The 16,949-nt window shown below is 52.0% G+C and overlaps 2 protein-coding genes across 5 annotated transcripts in view; both read right to left on the reverse strand.

The window, feature by feature from the left end:
- Nucleotides 1–13,163: 13,163 nt before the first annotated feature.
- On the reverse strand, nucleotides 13,164–14,849 carry Rplp1 (ribosomal protein lateral stalk subunit P1). The gene is made up of 3 exons (XM_042697463.1): nucleotides 14,648–14,849; nucleotides 14,112–14,186; nucleotides 13,164–13,411 (listed from the first exon to the last, which is right to left on the reverse strand). The coding sequence occupies exons 1-3, from the start codon at nucleotides 14,717–14,719 to the stop codon at nucleotides 13,214–13,216; spliced, it is 345 nt and encodes a 114-aa protein (XP_042553397.1). The 5' UTR covers nucleotides 14,720–14,849; the 3' UTR covers nucleotides 13,164–13,213.
- A 1,198-nt stretch (nucleotides 14,850–16,047) lies between these two features.
- The window catches only part of Kif23 (kinesin family member 23), a 28,355-nt gene continuing 27,453 nt past the window's right edge, over nucleotides 16,048–16,949 (reverse strand). For all 4 annotated transcript variants that reach the window (XM_042697423.1, XM_042697425.1, XM_042697424.1 and 1 more), the window contains one exon: nucleotides 16,048–16,627. In XM_042697423.1, the coding sequence (XP_042553357.1) occupies nucleotides 16,612–16,627 (16 nt within the window). In that variant the 3' untranslated portion in view covers nucleotides 16,048–16,611. The remainder of the gene's footprint in view (nucleotides 16,628–16,949) is intronic.

The raw sequence follows: 16,949 nt of genomic DNA on the forward strand, positions 1-16,949 counted from the left end.
GTACTGGGGAGGGGCAGGTGCTTGTCCACTTGCATGCTGGGAATGGGTAGGGAGGGGGCAGATGCCAAGAGAGTTTCACATTTTCCCCTTTCTTCCCACACATGGTGTCACAAAAAGCTTAACTCTGCAGCTAAATCCCCAGCCTGGAAACATCTCCCTATTGTCAGCATATGGGCAGGACACCCCAGCACGGGTGTCAGCATGGGGGGGCACCCCAGTGCCCATTGTCAGTAAGGGAGCCCCCCTAGGGCCCACTGTCAGCACCCCGGGAGGTGGCACCCCAGCCCCACTGTCAGCACCCCGGGAGGTGGCACCCAGCCCTGCTTAGCAGCAGCCCACGCCTCACTTCCTGCGAGCAGTGATCTCATTGCCTCCACAGCAAGTTTTAATTTGCTGGGAACGCAAGGTGGTGGAGTTCTAATAATGGCAAGCTGCAAATAATACCAAAGAGAGTTCCCATCACAATAACTTTCCAATTAAAACGGACGAATGGAGGAGAATCGCAGAGGCCTCGTCCTGACAACACAGCAGCCAATCCTCGGGGAGGGCAGTGGGGAGCAGCTGCGGCCCAGGGAAGGAGGTGCACAGGAGAACAGGGGAAACTCATCAGCTGCGGGCACCTCTGTGGGGTCATGAACCTTGAAGGTACCTGTGGGTTTAGGGGGGAAACAGGGCTCCCCAGTCCCCTGCCCCATCCATTACAGGCCCAGACTTTCTGCCATTTGAGAAAAGTCAGTCCAGGGGGATCCCGAAGCCTTTGGTGCCATGGATTCCTTATTAAATGTAAATGGCACCTCTGGGCTCCCAGCTGGCCAGGGAGGGAGCTCCATCCCCAGGGCTGTACAAGGCCCTGGTAGGACATCAGGAGACTCACGGCCACGTGTGAGCCGAATGGGTGTGTCTGAGCTCCCCTACAACTCTCAAAATAACTCCTCTTCATCCCCCCGGTGTGTGGTACCAGCTGTCTCGAGAACCTTCTCTAGGGAACCTGACTTTTAGATCAAGCAACACAAAGCCTGGCAGAGTAGGGACCATAGCTCATTCAGACTGGTACTCTGGGGCAGCAAGCACCATACAGCACTCCTCCCAGCCTCCGGCTGCCAGGCCCCACTTGTCCAGAGAAGCTGGCCAGCTTTCTGTCATTCTATGAGGTGCCAGGGACCACCACCCCCTCCCACCTACCCACCTCTCCTTTGCTTAGCTGGCTACGCATCTGCTGGCTTCACACAAAAAACCTTGGCTATGACATCATTTCTTTTCCATAGGAAACGTCACCTGTGCTCAGTGACTCAGTTTCCCTCTGTGACACATACATCCCTTGCAAAGTGAAGGTAAGGGTTAGATTACCACTGTGTGATCTCAGCTTTAGAGCCTAAATGATCAAGGAAGAGGTGCTTGCTGGGCCACAGAGGAAAGTGTCTGGGAGCTCTAAGGACCACGATTTTACTAACAATTGCCCCCACCCTCCACCCTGCAATCCCTGCAGCGCCTTCCAGCAGGCTCCTCATGCCTGGAAAGGCACTAGCTTCTGGTAAAACCCTTGGGGTAGTTAGCCAGCACCAAGGTGTGGTCACGGTCACCATACCCTGCCCCCTGCAGTCTTCTAGAGCCCACAGAACCCTAGGCCTGCAGTGCCCTGCTCCCCTTCTACCCCACAGTGTCCACAGACTGAAGTACGCATGCTCACACCCCACCAGCACCTGGAGAAGAGCACTGTGGGACAGGCTCTATTTTGGAGATGGGCTTTTCCTCTCCTTTTCTGTAGGTTCCCAAGGCCTGTGGGCATAAGGGAAATCTGAAGGAGGCTGAGCAGGCCAAAGTGAGTAGATGGAACCGCCAGGGTCCGGACAGCACCAAGGGTCTCGGTATATGGCTCAGCTGCCTCAAAAGCTGGCCACCACTGCACAATGAGGTCTTTATGTACACTGCACAATGAGGTCATTATGTAAGTGACACTCTGCTGGGGGCTCGTGCCTGTCACCTTAGCTACTCAGGAATCTGAGATCTGAAGATCATGGTTTGAAGGCAGCCTGGGCTTTGAAAACTCTATGAGATGCTTGTCTCCAATGTACCAGCAAAAAGCTGCAAGTAGAATTGTGCCTCAAGTGATAGAGTGCTAGCCTTGAGCAAAAAACTTCAGGGCAGTGTTTAGGCCCTGAGTTCAAACCCCAGGACCAGCACACACAAATACACCCCACCCTACACACACACATGTATACACACACCATTACACACACATAGACACACCATAACCACACAGACACATCCATCATATCTTTCTTTCCCCCTCTCTCTCTCTCTCTCTCTCTGTCACACACACACACATATACACAAAGAAATCAGACACTTGTAGAAGTGCAGAAATCACAAATCCACAGGGACAGAAAACGTGATCACCAGGTGCCAGGAAAGGGGGGCAGGGGGAGTTGGGGTGAGATCGCAGGCTGGTTTCCGCTGCTATGAGGAAGTATGCACACTACAGAGAGATGGCTGTTACGCAGAATTTGAACACTCCGAACACTACCGGATTGTGCGTTAATGATGGTTGATTGTAGGCCCTGTGAGTTCCAGCTCAATTTCCTAAAAGCAAGAAGTGACAGAGAAATAGCAGGCGCCATCAACGGGTGGAACAGAGAGGCCGAGATGAGACAGAGCAGGCAGGAAAGACTGCAGCTCATTACAGGAAATGTATTTATGCTGTTCGGTCAGCGGGTTGCCAGCTAAGTTTAACATGGATCTATATACAAAGAAAATGCCTCATTCTACAGATTGAATATTTAATCACACAGGGACCCAGCAATTTCACAGAAGTAATTAAAAGCAGTCTTTTGTTTATTGCTCAAAAAATGATAGCGACTTTGCTGACCAGAGCCGCAGACACAGCGGTGAAAATGTCACCTATAACACGTGGGATTAAAGATTCTTCCCTTCTCCTCTTCCCTTCGGTCCCCGTCCCTTCTTTCCTCCCCCCCCCCCTTTTTTGTGGTCTATGGGGCTTGAACTCTGGGCCTGGGCGCTGTCCCTCAGCTCTTCAACTCAAGGATAGCGTTCTACCACTTAAGCCACAAGGCCACTTCCAGCTTTTTCTGTTTATGTGGTGCTGAGGAATCAAACCCAGGGCCTCATGCACACAAGGCAAGCACGATACCACTGAACCACCTTCCTAGCTCCTTTCCTTCCCTTCCCTCTTCCTTTCCCTACCCTTCCCTTCTCTCTCCTCCTCCTCCCCACTCTCTTCCCGTCTCTTCCCCTTCCCTCCTCTCCTTCCCTTGGGGAAGTACAAGGGTCACGGCATCCTGCACCAGTTTCTGGCACCAGTGACAGAAAGTGACTCTGGCTGTTGGTCAGCCTAGGAAAACAACTTGGTTTTCTGGCATGTTCGTGCTCAAGCCGATTTTTGAAAGACCACTTCCAGTAAGTCCCACCAGGCCTGGCTGCATGGTGGTCCAGGCAGCAGAGCACCCAGCTACCATGTTGCTTTTCCCAGCTCTGACTCCCTCCCTGTGCTCCCTTCCTTCCTTTACAATAGCATTAAAGCCAGCACCAGTGGCTCACACCTGTAATCCCAGCTACTGGGGAGGCTGAGATCCAATAACCTCATAAGAAGCCAGAAGTGGAGGTGTGATGCAGATGGTAGAGCACCAGCCTTGAGTGAAAAGCTAACGGACAGTGCCCAGGCCAGGAGTTCAAACCCCAGTACTAGTGTGCACGCACACACGCGCGCGCGCACACACACACACACACGCACACACGCGCGCACACACACACACACACACCAAAAAACAAGAGGAAAATGGCAAAACATTATGCTGTGAACTTTGGCATGGCTCAGTGGTAGTGTCTTGCCTAGCATGTGTGGACCATTACCGCTACCCCAAAGCCCATTACTGTCACCCAAAAAAAGGTAAGGTAAACAATATATTGATATACAAATAGAGATAGAGATAGATAGATATAGTGGTATATTGATATATAGATTCTCACAGGTGAAAATCTATGATTACCACAGAGGTTGGAGTAGGGATTGCTCTGGGCTGAGATGAAAGGTCAGAGGTCAGAGGTGAGCTCAGAGCTTCCAATGTCATGGCTCTGAAGGTTCTAAACCCAGCTGTGGAGACTTGGTGCTTATTATTATTATTATTATTCCTGATGCATATATACTGTAAGTGCAATCGTGTGTGTATGTGTATGTGTGTGTGTGTGTGTGTGAGATTTATTTCACAATTAGAAGTAACAGGGAATAAATTAATTACATAAAAGACAAGGAAACCAAAAGGAGAATTTTTAGTGTTCTCTTAAAACAAATAATCAGTGCTCTGACAAGTGTGACAAAGAAAGAACAAGAGGAGGTGACAGATAGACTTAAATAGAAACAAGTGGGAGCTGGGCACCAGTGGCTCACACCTGTAATCCTAGCTACATAGGAGGCTAAGATCTGAGGATCGTGGTTCAAAGCCAGCCCAAGGAAGAAAAGGCCATGAGACTCTTTATCTCCAATGAACCACCAGAGAACTGGAAGTGGTGCTCTGGCTCAAAGTGACAGAGGGGTAGCCTTGATTGAAAGAGCTCAGGGACAGTGCCCAGGACCTGAGGTCAAGACCCATGGCCAACAAAAAAAAAAAGAGGTTGTGGATGAGAATGTTTCATAGCACACTTGTGTGTGTGTGTGTGTGTGTGAACTCAGGGCCTAGAGCAGGACCTTAGCTTTTTCACTCAAGACAGGTGCTCTACCACTTGAACCACAGCTCCATTTCTGGCCTTTTGGTGGTTATTTGGAGAAAAGACTGTCACAGACTTTCCTGCCCAGGCTGGTTTTGAACCATGACCCTCAGATCTCAGCCTCCTGAGTACCTAGGATGAACTGCGTGCCACCTGCGCCCAGCTGCTTTTATTTTTAATGAAGTCTCACTTACTTTTTCCCCAGGACCCGCTAGGACAGAAATCTTCCTATCTACCCTTTCCACATCACTGAGACTGCAGACACGCCATCTCATCCAGCTATTGGTTGAGATGGTGCCTTAAGAACTTTTTGGCCCAGTCTAGCCTGGAACTTTGATCTTGCGCCTCTCAGCCTCTTCAGCAGCTAGGATTACAGGAGTGAGGCACTAGGCCTGGCCCTGATGCAGATCTTAAGTGTGGTCACTCGTGTAAATCTAATAACCCGGAGGAAGCCATGAACCTTGAAGCCCTCTGGCAGGTCACGTCCTTAAGGACGAGGGAAGGCATGCACACATCGAGCTAGGTCACGCGTGCAGCCAGTGCAGCCAGTGCAGCCAGAGCTGGAAGCGCCCTCGCGTTAGACCCAGGAGAGCCCCGCTTGCAGACCAACAATGGAGGCACAGAGCAGGAAAGCAACCTCAAGATCCCCCGGCTCAGCAAGCACAAATCCACATTCTTGACCCCGAGTCCTGGCGGGGTTCCCAGACCACTGCAGCTGCTGGAAGCCAGGCCCCTGTGGTCTGAAGACACTCCACCTCCCTACCCCGCCCCCCCAGCCCCAGGTTCCTGGGAGTCCGAAGAGGAGACAGCAAGGCCTTGTTCCGAGGGCGACCAGCTCCAAGCAAACACATTCCTGAACCTCTGCCACCCACAGTTGGGGCCAGACTAGCAAAGTTATAAATGGCTTTTTCTCTCTGCAGATAAGAGAACCACAGAATGTCAGGCCTGCAAGAGATCGACTCCTGGGGTGTCTCTCCAGCCAGACGCCGCTAAAGCCTAGGAATCCCAACTCCCTGCCAAAGTACCTTTCAAGTTCCAAAGGCAGATGACAAGTGTGTGTCCACACATGGGTGTCATTTTTAAGTCTTTTTTTTCTTTTTTCTTTTAACTTCCCTCATCAGACAAAAACACTCATAAAAATTAAGTGAACTGCATTCAATGTTTTGCAAAATATCCAGTTTATCCAACTCATCAAGAATCCATCTCTCCACTAGGCACTGGTGGCTCATACCTGTCATCCTAGTTACATGGGAGGTAGGGAGGATGTGGCCCAAGGCCAGCCCAGGCAGTGTTCTGGACAGCCCTTCTGTTCTGCAGGCCATCAATGGAGGAGCCTTTTCTCTTTTACGACATTGAGTCCTGCAAGCTGTCCAAAGCTCGACCTGTGAGGCCCAGCACCCCCACCTTTGTTTAACCACAAACACAGCCAACTGGGCTGACCCAGGCAGGGCCTTTGGTGGGGAGGTGGCTGAGGAGCCAGAGCGCCTTTGCATTCCTCAGGCCCATCAGACATCTGCAGGCCTCTCTCTCTCTCCTCCAGCCCCAGAAGCTCTGATTTCCTGTGACTTGGCCCTGAGTGCCTGGTCCCCACTCACCTCAACCACCCGCTCTGAAACTGTGGAGAAATCCTCAGTTTTGCTGGGGCGAAAAAAATCAAGACCTTATCTCAAAGGTAACTACAGAAAAAATGGGGCTGGAGACATGGTTCAGCAGCAGAGCACCTGCCTAATATGCTCAAGGTCCTGAGTTCAAAGTGCAGTATTGCCCTCCCCTCCCCCCACCAAAAAAAGAGAATCCTTCCTCATCACCCAAGGTCACTCTTGCATGGATGCACAGAGGGCTGAGGCTGTGCCATGGTCAAGGTCATGGGGAGTGATGACTGCCAGCTCCTAGGCTGCTCTCCTGACCTCCTCCAAGTGAGTGGGGTCCTGACTTGCAGGTGCTATCATGCCTGGGTTACAGCCATGTCCCCTGAACAGTAACCAAGGCCAGAGCCATTGGAAGACATGGCCACGTGCCAGCTTCCTATGAGCTCTATGTCAGGCATTTGCAATACTAGGCCTCCAGCCCTCGCTTTCCCTCTAGGCAGAGGGCTGGGAGTAGGTTTCATCCTGAAGGCCTCAGAGCCCAGCACCACCTGCCCGGGGACTGGCTGGGGAGGAGGCTTCCCTGGACCTGGCACACCCCACCGCAGTGGGAGGGAGAGGAGGGGGACAGCCCCAGCTTTGCTCGGAATGATCCAGTTTCCCCTGGACACTTTTTCCAGTGTGGCCTGCCAGGAGAGATTAAGACCACAAATAGCAACCCGATGCCTCTGGAGGAGGAGATTAGTGGGTTCCGGGGTGCCTGTCTCCCTGAGAAAAGCGGTTTGTTTCAGATCTGAATCCAAACCCACAGGGCGACGCTGTGCCAGGTCCCATGGAGTTGATGGAGGAGACAGGGAGAAGCAGAGAGGCCTCTGGGAAAATGCTATGGGGGCGGGGGGGGGGGGCTGGATCAGAGCATCCTGAATCCCAGGGGGCTCATGCAACCCTCCCTTCCTTGCTTTCCCCCTCGGTGCATCTGCTTGAGGTCCTAGTCTAGAACCCAGCACACCACCAGATGCCGTGGCAGTGTGACCCTGGCACAGCCTAGGCTTCATCCCCCTCCCTGGGAGGAGAATCAAGGGTACACATTCTCCAAGGTTCTTCAGGCTCATAGCAGAGCAGAGCACCATGCTGCCGCCCATGCTCAGAAAACCATCTCAGGTCCACCAGGCAGATGGCCTCCAGCCAATGGTCTCCATCCATGGAGAGCCCAGAGCAGCACGCAGAGACAGCAGGGTCACCTTGCAGGTGTGGCCCTCCATAACATAACAGTGGTCCCTCTATACTCATAGTGCAAGGCCTCCTGACAGCCGAGGCACAGGGCTCCAAAGCATGAAGTGAATGACCCAGGGGCACACAGCAAGGACATCTGAGCAGGTGCTCACACCCAGGCCACATACTGCAAAGCCCATGCTCATCATGTGCATACTGTCCCCACTGTGGGAGGACCACTGGTCTCCTTTGTTGGAAGGCCCTCTGGCCCAGGAGCCTTCATGGGTCTTATGCAAGTAGTGCTTTCCCAGGAACAGCATGTCTCTGCTAGTGGAACAGCGCCCCCTGCTGCCCATGCACCTCTCCTGCAGGTCCCAGAGAGGGTGAAGGCAAGAGGAGGTTCTGTTCTCACTAGCCAGCCCCCTTGAGCTTTATATGGCCCAAGCAGATAGAAAAATGTGCTTCTGCCTGGCGTTCTAGGTCTAGAAGAGGCCCAAATACCTGACACCTCAGATCAGGGAAGGGAGACTTGGGAACTGGGCCACAGCCACCTGCTGCCCCTCCGCCCTGCTGTCCCCATTGCCTGGGCCTTACAACGTAGCAGGTGCAAGCACACGCCTTTCGGGGATCAGATGAGCCCCTCTCCTCGAGCCCCAGTTTCCTCTTCTGATGATGGTTGTAAGGTGCTTACTCAGGGCAGGCTCTGGCCTCCATTCAGATTCCCTCCTCAATCACTTACAGCAAGATATAAGGTACAATGGGGAAACTGAGGCTCAAGGAAGCCAGGCAATTCACACCACGTCACACAGCAAGCAAAATATAGACAAGGCTCCAGCTGGGGCAGCCCGACACCTGTACCAGCAATGAAGTAGATAGCAACACCCCAGATACTATGAAATAGTCTGCCCAGGGTGGGGAGGCATAGAGGAAGATGTTTGAACAACTAGGGACCTTGCAGCCATTTAAAACAGTGAGGCCAGGGAGAGAAAGCTACTGGGTCCATCCTGGAAGACTTCCTGGAGGAGACAGGAACAAGACCACACTTTGGCTTGTCACAGGTCCGGCACTGGGCAATGTACCTGAGAGGGCAAGGTGGCTGTCCCCAATGTCACAGGGGCCACAGCAGGCTGCCCCCCAGCCAGGCACAGCACTAAGCATTCTATATAACCCCATGGCCTCCCAGGAACCCTAAGAGCTCTGCAGGGCAGCGCCCATCAGTTAGCAGAGCCCCATTCCACCTGAGGAAGCCAGGCTTTGGTGGGCCCACCTCAGACCCAGCAGCTGAAGCAAGAGCCAGGATGGGACCCAGGCAGATGCTGTCAGTGCCTTGGCTCCTTCGCCCGAGCTGCCGCTGCAGCCGGGTCAACGCAGCACTTTTCCTGGCAAGGCTGTTCTAACTGGAGTGAAATCAGGGGAAGGAAGCAAAGTCTCAATTCCCCAGGCCCAGGCCTGCAGGTGCCAAAGAAATGCTGCCCGGATAGAACCTCGTCCTGCTCCAAAGGATTGGTATCTGCTGCCCCCTGCTGGCCAAGAGGAGAACTTCCCAGGAACCCACGGGTCTGTCTCAGAGCTTGGGTTTCCGCAGCCACTGCCCAGGCTATTTTTGTCCTTATTGACAGTTGTGACTATTGTGGGGTGTGTGATGTGTGAATAATGCACACAGTGTGCAGAGAGTCCATCCAATTAAATATTCATCACACCACAGATATTAAGCACAAACCTAAGTAAGCTGTCCTCTCCCTCCCTGCTGCCAGGCCACGGGCCCCAGCAGCCCAGTCCCAATGCCACTACACCCACCTCTTCTGAACCCGCATCCCTCTGAGCCTCTTCTGCATGTGTAAAGATGACAGCACTGGATGCTGAGAGGTCCCTTCTAGATCTAGCAATCTCTGCGTCTCTGGAAGGACCTGCCGCTGCCCTCGGTGAGGAAGCCAGGCCAATGCACACCAGGAGGTAGAGTGGAGTGACTGGGTGTCACAGGTGGACCCCAGGGCTGCAGCAGAGCCAGACCTAGGCCTGGGGGGACCAGAGGAGGCTGGAACAGGGCAGGCAGTGAGGAGGCTATGGGAGAGGGTGGAGGATGGGGTCCCAGGGATAGGAGAGCCTCTTGCAGGGAGGAAACCCCACAGGGAGGGGGTCCCTGGGCCCTGCCACTACTTCTGTCTGAAGCAGATTCAACTCCTGTAAAGAAAGCAAACACCTGCAGGGTAGCAAGCACTTCCTATTCTCCCACCAAGGTGAAGGGCTCTGCACTGTTGAAAGTAGCAGAATGCCTCAGATGTCAACAGTTTCCCAGCAACAAGGACAAGCTGAATGCACAAGACAAGCCCTGGCAGAAAAGGTGCTTCCTGCCCAAGCTCCTGCTGGGTGGGGGAGGCCAGGCCAGAAGGTGCAGCTGCTGTGCTGGTCCAATCCAGCCCCTGGGGACTGGGCTTGTCCATGACTACAGACTCTGTCAGAGTGAGATTGGGGAGGTCAGGGCATGCATACTCACTGATGAAACAAATGCTTTAAAAAAAATAAAAATAAAATAAAGTGAGGTTCGAACTCAGGGCCTTGCACTTGGCTTTTTGGCTTTGCCATTTGGTCCACATCTCCACTCTGGCTTTAGAGTCTTCTATCCAAGTTGGCTTTGCACCAAATCCTCCAGGTCTCAGCATCCTGATTAGCTAGGATTACAGGTGTAAGCCCTAGCACCAGTCTGTACAGATACCTCTTAGGGTTTGGTAGGGAATAGGTTCAGGCCTGAGGCCCAGGCCAGTTGGGGAGATTGAGTACATTAACTATTCCCTCACCCCCATCCTAAGGTTGAGAAACTGAAAATCAGTGGAAGAACCATTCAAGATCACGCAGCCACATCAGACCCTGCTGTACTTGAACCCACAGCCCTGTGTGTGGAAGGCAGCTTGTGGTATGGCTGGCATGGATGTGGTCGGGTCTGGAATCAACAGACTCAAGTCCTGTAGCAATAGCACTCAGATATCAAATACTAATGTGAAATGCAGACAATTGGGATTTCTTGTGGTGCACACGTGATTGCTTTTACCTCTCAAGGGGATGATAACCAAACCCCTACAAAGGTACTTTCTAGATGGCCCTGTGCCAGGCCTGTCTTGCGCTCCAGGCTGGCTCCATGTCTGTGCTAACATTTCTCAGTGAATGTCAACACGGGTCTCTCGTAAATGCCACGGCTTGTTAGCAGAGTAAACGGTGTGCTTAGCCTGTCTTAGGAGAATCTTTGCTGAGTAAACACAAGGAGGCTTTGCTTGAGAGTAAACAGAGCTGGAGCTGCTTGGCAGCCGGGGTGGGAAGGTGACTCCACCGCCAGACCAAAGGGAGGCCAGGTCTGGCCTGGCGCCATCTTGGGAACCCTGAATGCCAAGGGCAGGTCTGAGGCCACACAGCTTGCTCTAACAGAAAGTTTCTTTTCAACATGGATTTTCCCTGCCTGCCCACCTATCCTCCCTCAAAGCCCTCTCCCCTCTGGGGAGACTCTACAAGGTACAAAGGTGGACCCAGCAAGCATCTCACGTTCTAAAGTTTTAAGACATTTTTTTAAAGGCTAGAAGAGCTGCATATAGTCGTTCCTTCCTGTAATCTTAGCTACAAAGGAAGCTGATATCAGGATGATCCTGATTCTAGGCTGGACCAGGAAAAGTTCAAGAAACCCCATCTCTTGCCAATAAAAATCATGGTGACAAACCTGTCAGCCCATCTATATAGAAAACCTAAGTAGAACCATAGTCCAAGCCAGCCTGGGGGGGGACGGAGGGGCAACCACTAAAAAAATAGCAAAAAAAAAAAAAGCACTAAAAAAAATAAGAGGGGCCTAGGCCACAAGACTCTGGGTTCATCCCCTATGATCACCAAAAACAGAAAACAAAGGCTACAAGAAAAATGAAGCCCTATGATGGTAGGTCCAGAAATGACAGCAATCTCAGGCTGAAGGCCAAACAAGAGTCCAAGCCTCTAGTACCACAAAAACAAAATCTAAGCAACTAAGTCACAGAGCTATTGTTAGCAGAAAGGAGGGGTCCTATCTCAGTATACACTTATTCACAGGGCAACAGCACCTCCCTGGATTCTGATTAAAATGCGAGTGCTTTCGTTTCCTCGTGTGCAAAGCCCAGGGGGCAGCCACAGTAGCTCCCACTTTCAATCTAGACCAGAAGTTAATTTGGGAGTGGAAGGCCAAGTGTGCAATGCACATTAGAGGGCTGGGCTAATTCCCTGTGGGTTCTGTCTCAGCTGGGCAGAGGTGTCTTAGTAGTCATTCCCAAGGTTGGCCACTGTGGGACAATACCAAGCCACAATCCTCTTTAAGGCCTCATTCTAATTCCCTTCAAAATAACCTGTTCTGTGTGTGCCACTTAACCCAGGGCCTTGTACTCTTGCCTGGATTTCCCACTCAAGGCTGGTATTCTATCTCCCTTAACCCACTGCTCCACCTCCATATTTTTGCTAACTGGAAGCCTAATTTTCCTACCTGGCCTGGACTTGAACCAGGATCTTTCAGACCTGTTTGAGAAACCAGAATTGCAGGTGTGAGCCAACAGAGCCTTGTTTCCACCTTCTGCCTCTATCAATCAGTCTGTGCTTATAGGTATGTTGTCCGAGGGACCACCTAAAACTGGGTAAGATTTCCTCTAGGAGGGGTGCAAGTAGCAAGGTCAGAATAAAAAGGTGCAAACAGATCTTCCTCACTAGCTTCCCATTCTGGCCCAGCCATAACAATGACTACCAGTCATTGCCCTAAACCCTGTAGGATCTGCCAACAGACCAGCCCAGAAGAGGATTCCCCCTCCCCCCAGAAGGGGTAATCACCCCAAATTACCCACTTTGAGAACTATGGCTACACTCCCCTTTTTTCATTTTGGTGCCAGCTCTGGGGCTCAAACTCAGGGCTTGGATGCCATCCAGTCTCAGCAATTTTCCAACGCAGGCTAGCTCTGAACTGAGATCTCAAATCTCAGCCTTCTGATACTGTGACTCAGAACCACATGGCTGGGCCAAGGGGTACTATTCCCTATGGATTAGATAAAGGTGTGTGAGCCAGATACACTGCAATGAATGTTACCATTCACCCTCAACTTGCAGTAGAGGAAACCACTCTAGGCTGCTGCTTGTCACAGATGTCTAGCATTCTTGCTGGAGGTCCACCACTTTAGCCATTTCCTTAAAAAGCTAGGCCAGCATTAGTCTTGCTTACAGCAAAAGTTCTAGCTGACCATACTGCTTTGCACCAACTTACAATTAGTTCTTCTAGGTGCTCCTATCCACTGTCAATGTCCCCAGATACAATGCTCATGTTTCTAATAACCTACTTGTGAGGTACTCTAAAACTGCTAATTCCCCAAACACAGGGTTTGAATTTCAGCTGCACTACTGTAGCTGGCAGACCCAGCCTGAAAGAGCAAGCTTTCTGAAGCTGAGATCTACACTGTACAGATAAACCTTGTAACCAAAAAGGCACACAGCAGACCCAGAGGAAGCATCTGCTCTGACCTCCACCTGTGATGCACAGAAGGCACTTACTAGGTCAGACCTGTGGGGAACTTTCACCCTAGTGACCTTCAACTAAACACACATGCTCTGAAAAACTGTATAAGCATTGAGTGATATTAGCATTGCAATACACTCCCAAACTATGGCCAGAACAGCAGAGTCCAGCTTTTATTGAATAGTTGCAAAGAGGTTTAGTCAAAAAGACCGAAGCCCATGTCATCGTCAGACTCCTCCGATTCTTCCTTCTTTGCCTCCACTTTCTTCTCCTCAGCTGGGGCAGCGGCGGCGGCTGGGGCAGGACCTCCGGCTGGAGCAGCACCGGCAGCTGGTGCAGGGCCCCCAGCCCCTACATTGCAGATGAGGCTTCCGATGTTGACATTGGCCAAGGCCTGTAACACATGGGCCATAGGTGAAGATGCAGCCCATCCTGGTGTTGTTCTTTACAGAGCCTCCCCCAAGCACAAAGTGCCTCTTCCTCTCCAATCCAAGGACCAAATCCTAACATGCCAGTGCTGGAGATGCCTCCTAGGGTGCCTGCCAGGATGGCTTTCATCCTGTGCTGGTCAGGCTTAACCAATGAGAACAGCTTCACAGCCACTTTTCCTTGACAATTGAAAAGAAACAGCCCACAATAACTTGTTGGGTTGAAAATACAAGGTTCCTGGAAGACCCAGGACCCAGCATGAAGTTAGACGTTACTAGCTTCACTTGTCAGACAAACTAGCCTGTCCAAGGCAAGATGGCCAGTGTGAACTCTTGGGCAGAAACTTGTCTGTATTAGCTTTTCATTCAGAAAACGGCCAAAAGGAGCAATAAATTCTCCCCAAAGCCTATTAACGCCATAATGGGAGGGGGGTTGACATAACATGCCTAAAATTGTCTGGTTTAGGAGGAATGGAGAAAGGGATGAAAATGATCAAGTGCTCAACCCGACACGACTATCTGAGTCCTATTAGAGGACAGACAGTAATGGGACAATGTCCAAAACCAAATAAGGCACCAACCAGTGGCACCTCCTAACTACGACAGAGGAGGCGCAGGCGGCAGTCACACCCCATCCAAACTACAGTCGCCCCCTAATCACCTTACCTTTGCGAACAGGCCCGGCCAGAAAGGCTCCACATTCACCCCGGCTGCTTTGATGAGGGCGTTGATTTTATCCTCCTGCAGTAAACCCAGCAGAGAGCCACGATTAGCTCTCCAACAGCAGGCCACAGGGTGCAGTCACCCAGAACACGGACGTGGGACGGGACCCGGCCCGCCAGCTCCGGGCCTGAACCAGGTTGTTGCCCAGGACACGTACTTGGGCACGAGGCCTCACACGGGACTCGGCCGTGGGCCCGGACTGCCAGCTCAGTTGTCTGCGTGTCTATTTTAAGTGAGGGGCGCAGGGAGGGAGCGCCCGGGGCTCGAGCGCCTCCCTCCGACCCTAGCCGACCAGGGCCAAAAGTACCAGACGGAACGGGAGTCCTGGGTCGGGCGGGCGAGGAAGCGCCTCACACCTCGCGAGCCTCCTCACTTCCCGGGCCCGCACGCGCCCTCCCCGCCCGGCCTCCCCGCCCCGCCCGGCCTCCCCGCCTCAGCCCGGCCTCCCCGCCCCGCCCGGCCTCCCCGCCCGCACTCACCGTGACGGTGACCTCGTCGTCGTGCAGGATGAGAGCGGAGTAGATACAGGCGAGTTCCGAGACGGAAGCCATAGCGCGGACTGCCGGGCGCGGTGCTAGTCGCCGGAAGAAGTGAGGGCCTCACCCCAACGCGGCCTTAGCTCCCTCGGAAGGACCGAGCACCTTGGCGGCAGCTGAGGAAAGGGAAACACGCGCCTGCGCGCGCCCTCTTATACAAACACACGAGCCAATCGGAGCCCGCTACTGGCGGAAGAGGCGGAGCCAGGAACGACTAGTGACGCCTGCGCATTGGCGCTCCTCGCCGTGCGCGCGGGTTTCCCAGCGCTTCGGGGCTCGGGCTCCAGTGATTGGAGTGCGGGACGCCCGGATGATTACGTATTTCCGGGAAGTGGTTTCGCGGTTCGGCGGGGATACTCAGAGGTTCTTGGGACGGACGCCGCACGGTCGTCGGGCGATGACCGGGTCAGGTCCCGGCATCGACCTGGTCCCCTAAAGGGAGGCCCCCAGGTCTCCCAGGTAAATGTGCGAGTCAGGGGTCCAGTGACGTCAGACTGAACCCGGAACTGCATTGCACGCCCGGCGCCGTCCACCGGAAGGAGTAGTTGGGGAACTCGGAATCGACCTCGGCGCTTTCGTATGGTCTGGGGTTAGCGCCGGGCGCTGGAGTCCGAGCGCTCGAGGGTGTCGGGATGGAGAGCGAGGCGGGGCGCTGCATTCGTGGGTTGCCGTGTAGAGTTGAAACCCCTTCGTACACTGCTTTAAGTTAAAAAAAAAAAAAAAATCAGGCGGAAGCCGGTAGCTCCTGCCCGACGTTCTGGCTCCTCGGGAGGCTGCGATCGGGGCGTCGCCGCTCAAAACCAGCCCTTGAGCTTTCGTGCCCGAGGCTGGCGCCCCGCCGCCTGAGCCACAGCTCCGCTCTTTGGTGGTGCATTGCAGGTGAGAGTCCCACGGACTGCCTAGGAACGGCGATCCTTAGCGCTCAGCCTCCTGAGGACCTAGGATCACACGCGTGAGCCACGAGTGCCAGATTTTGCCAAGTTCCTTAGTCTGAATCAGCTGTATACCAGAGCTAATATCTCCTCCCCACCCCCCCCAAAAAAGATTAAACTATCATTTTGGTTAACGCCAAAAAAAAGTACTCTAAGGCTGTGACAACCACAGCTGTAAGCCCAGCACTCAGGAAGCTGCGGCAGAGTAAAGTGGTCAGCCTAGGCTGGGCTATTTCATTTAAATAAAATACAAGCAGATGTTACCCACTTAATATGACACTGCTTCCCATTTCTCTTTTCATTCATACCTTAAATAGTGAACTTGGTCACACTGCATTGTGCTCCATGCTGGGTATATAGGAGGGGCCACCACACAAACTATGTCTTAGTGACTTTTATTTGGGGGGGGGGGGCGCAGCTAAATGTCATTAGTGAATATATACATACAAATTTCTAAAAAACACCTTCTAAAACATTTTATCATTGGTCACTGACCTCTTTATTTTGAAACTTTACATTGTGAAAATATGTGTGTAAAGTGCATTCTTCAGCTAATCAATAGCTGCATTTGTTTTGTTTATAAAACCAAACCTGGAAAAGTCACAATAAAAAAAAAAAAGTGAGCTAGGTATATTCTTCCTTAATTACCCAAGACAGACACTTGGTTGAGTTAGTTTATAAGTATACAAGAAATATACAAAAAATCAATGTTATAAAAAACGTTCAGAGAGCAAAAAAGGAGGAGTGACTTCCTCTGGGATAATATTAAATACGGCAACGCATATAATACACAAAGGTTGAATCCTAGGTATCTTTGGAGCTGTGGAGGAAGCTTTGTTCTAGGCCAGTGTGTGACCTGGCTGAGGTCTGTCATGTTGCACAAGGTGGGTGATGTACAAGATGACACTTCTGCTGTGGCTTTGTAGAAATCACCAATGCCAACAAAACTGCTCTGTTGCTACAGGGACTGTCAGGTCATGGCTTCTTGCGCCTAAAACATAAAAGCAGCATGTAAAGTTCAATTCTGCAGCTAGTGACCCAGCCATAATGCATGGTCTTCAGAGAAAGCAAAGAACGGTTAGAGAACATAAGGACCTCATCCTTGTCCTATTGCAACCATTTTTCCAGGTGGCCTCAGCAATCCAAGCCAAGGGGTTTTACTAAAATGTGGGGAAAAGAACAGGTCAGATTCAAGTATGGGCTTAGTAGAAGAGAAGAGGTATGTCTCCATTCTGGCATCCACTTTATTTGTATAGAGGTTATATAGTGTTCTAGTCTTCTTCAGCCTACCATTTACAGTGTCAGTTTTGTTT

This window comes from Dipodomys spectabilis, unplaced genomic scaffold (genome assembly GCF_019054845.1).
Source record: "Dipodomys spectabilis isolate Male_0828 unplaced genomic scaffold, ASM1905484v1 ptg000219l, whole genome shotgun sequence".
Taxonomy (NCBI): domain Eukaryota; kingdom Metazoa; phylum Chordata; class Mammalia; order Rodentia; family Heteromyidae; genus Dipodomys; species Dipodomys spectabilis.

What these genes read in the sequence shown, in the direction of transcription:
- Rplp1 (XM_042697463.1), bottom strand. Translation starts at nt 14,719, where the DNA reads ATGGCTTCCGTCTCGGAACTCGCCTGTATCTACTCCGCTCTCATCCTG. An exon ending in ACGACGAGGTCACCGTCACG is followed by an intron (nt 14,187 to 14,647) that starts GTGAGTGCGGGC and finishes GGTTTACTGCAG; the next exon opens with GAGGATAAAATCAACGCCCT. An exon ending in GGCCGGGCCTGTTCGCAAAG is followed by an intron (nt 13,412 to 14,111) that starts GTAAGGTGATTA and finishes CATGTGTTACAG; the next exon opens with GCCTTGGCCAATGTCAACAT.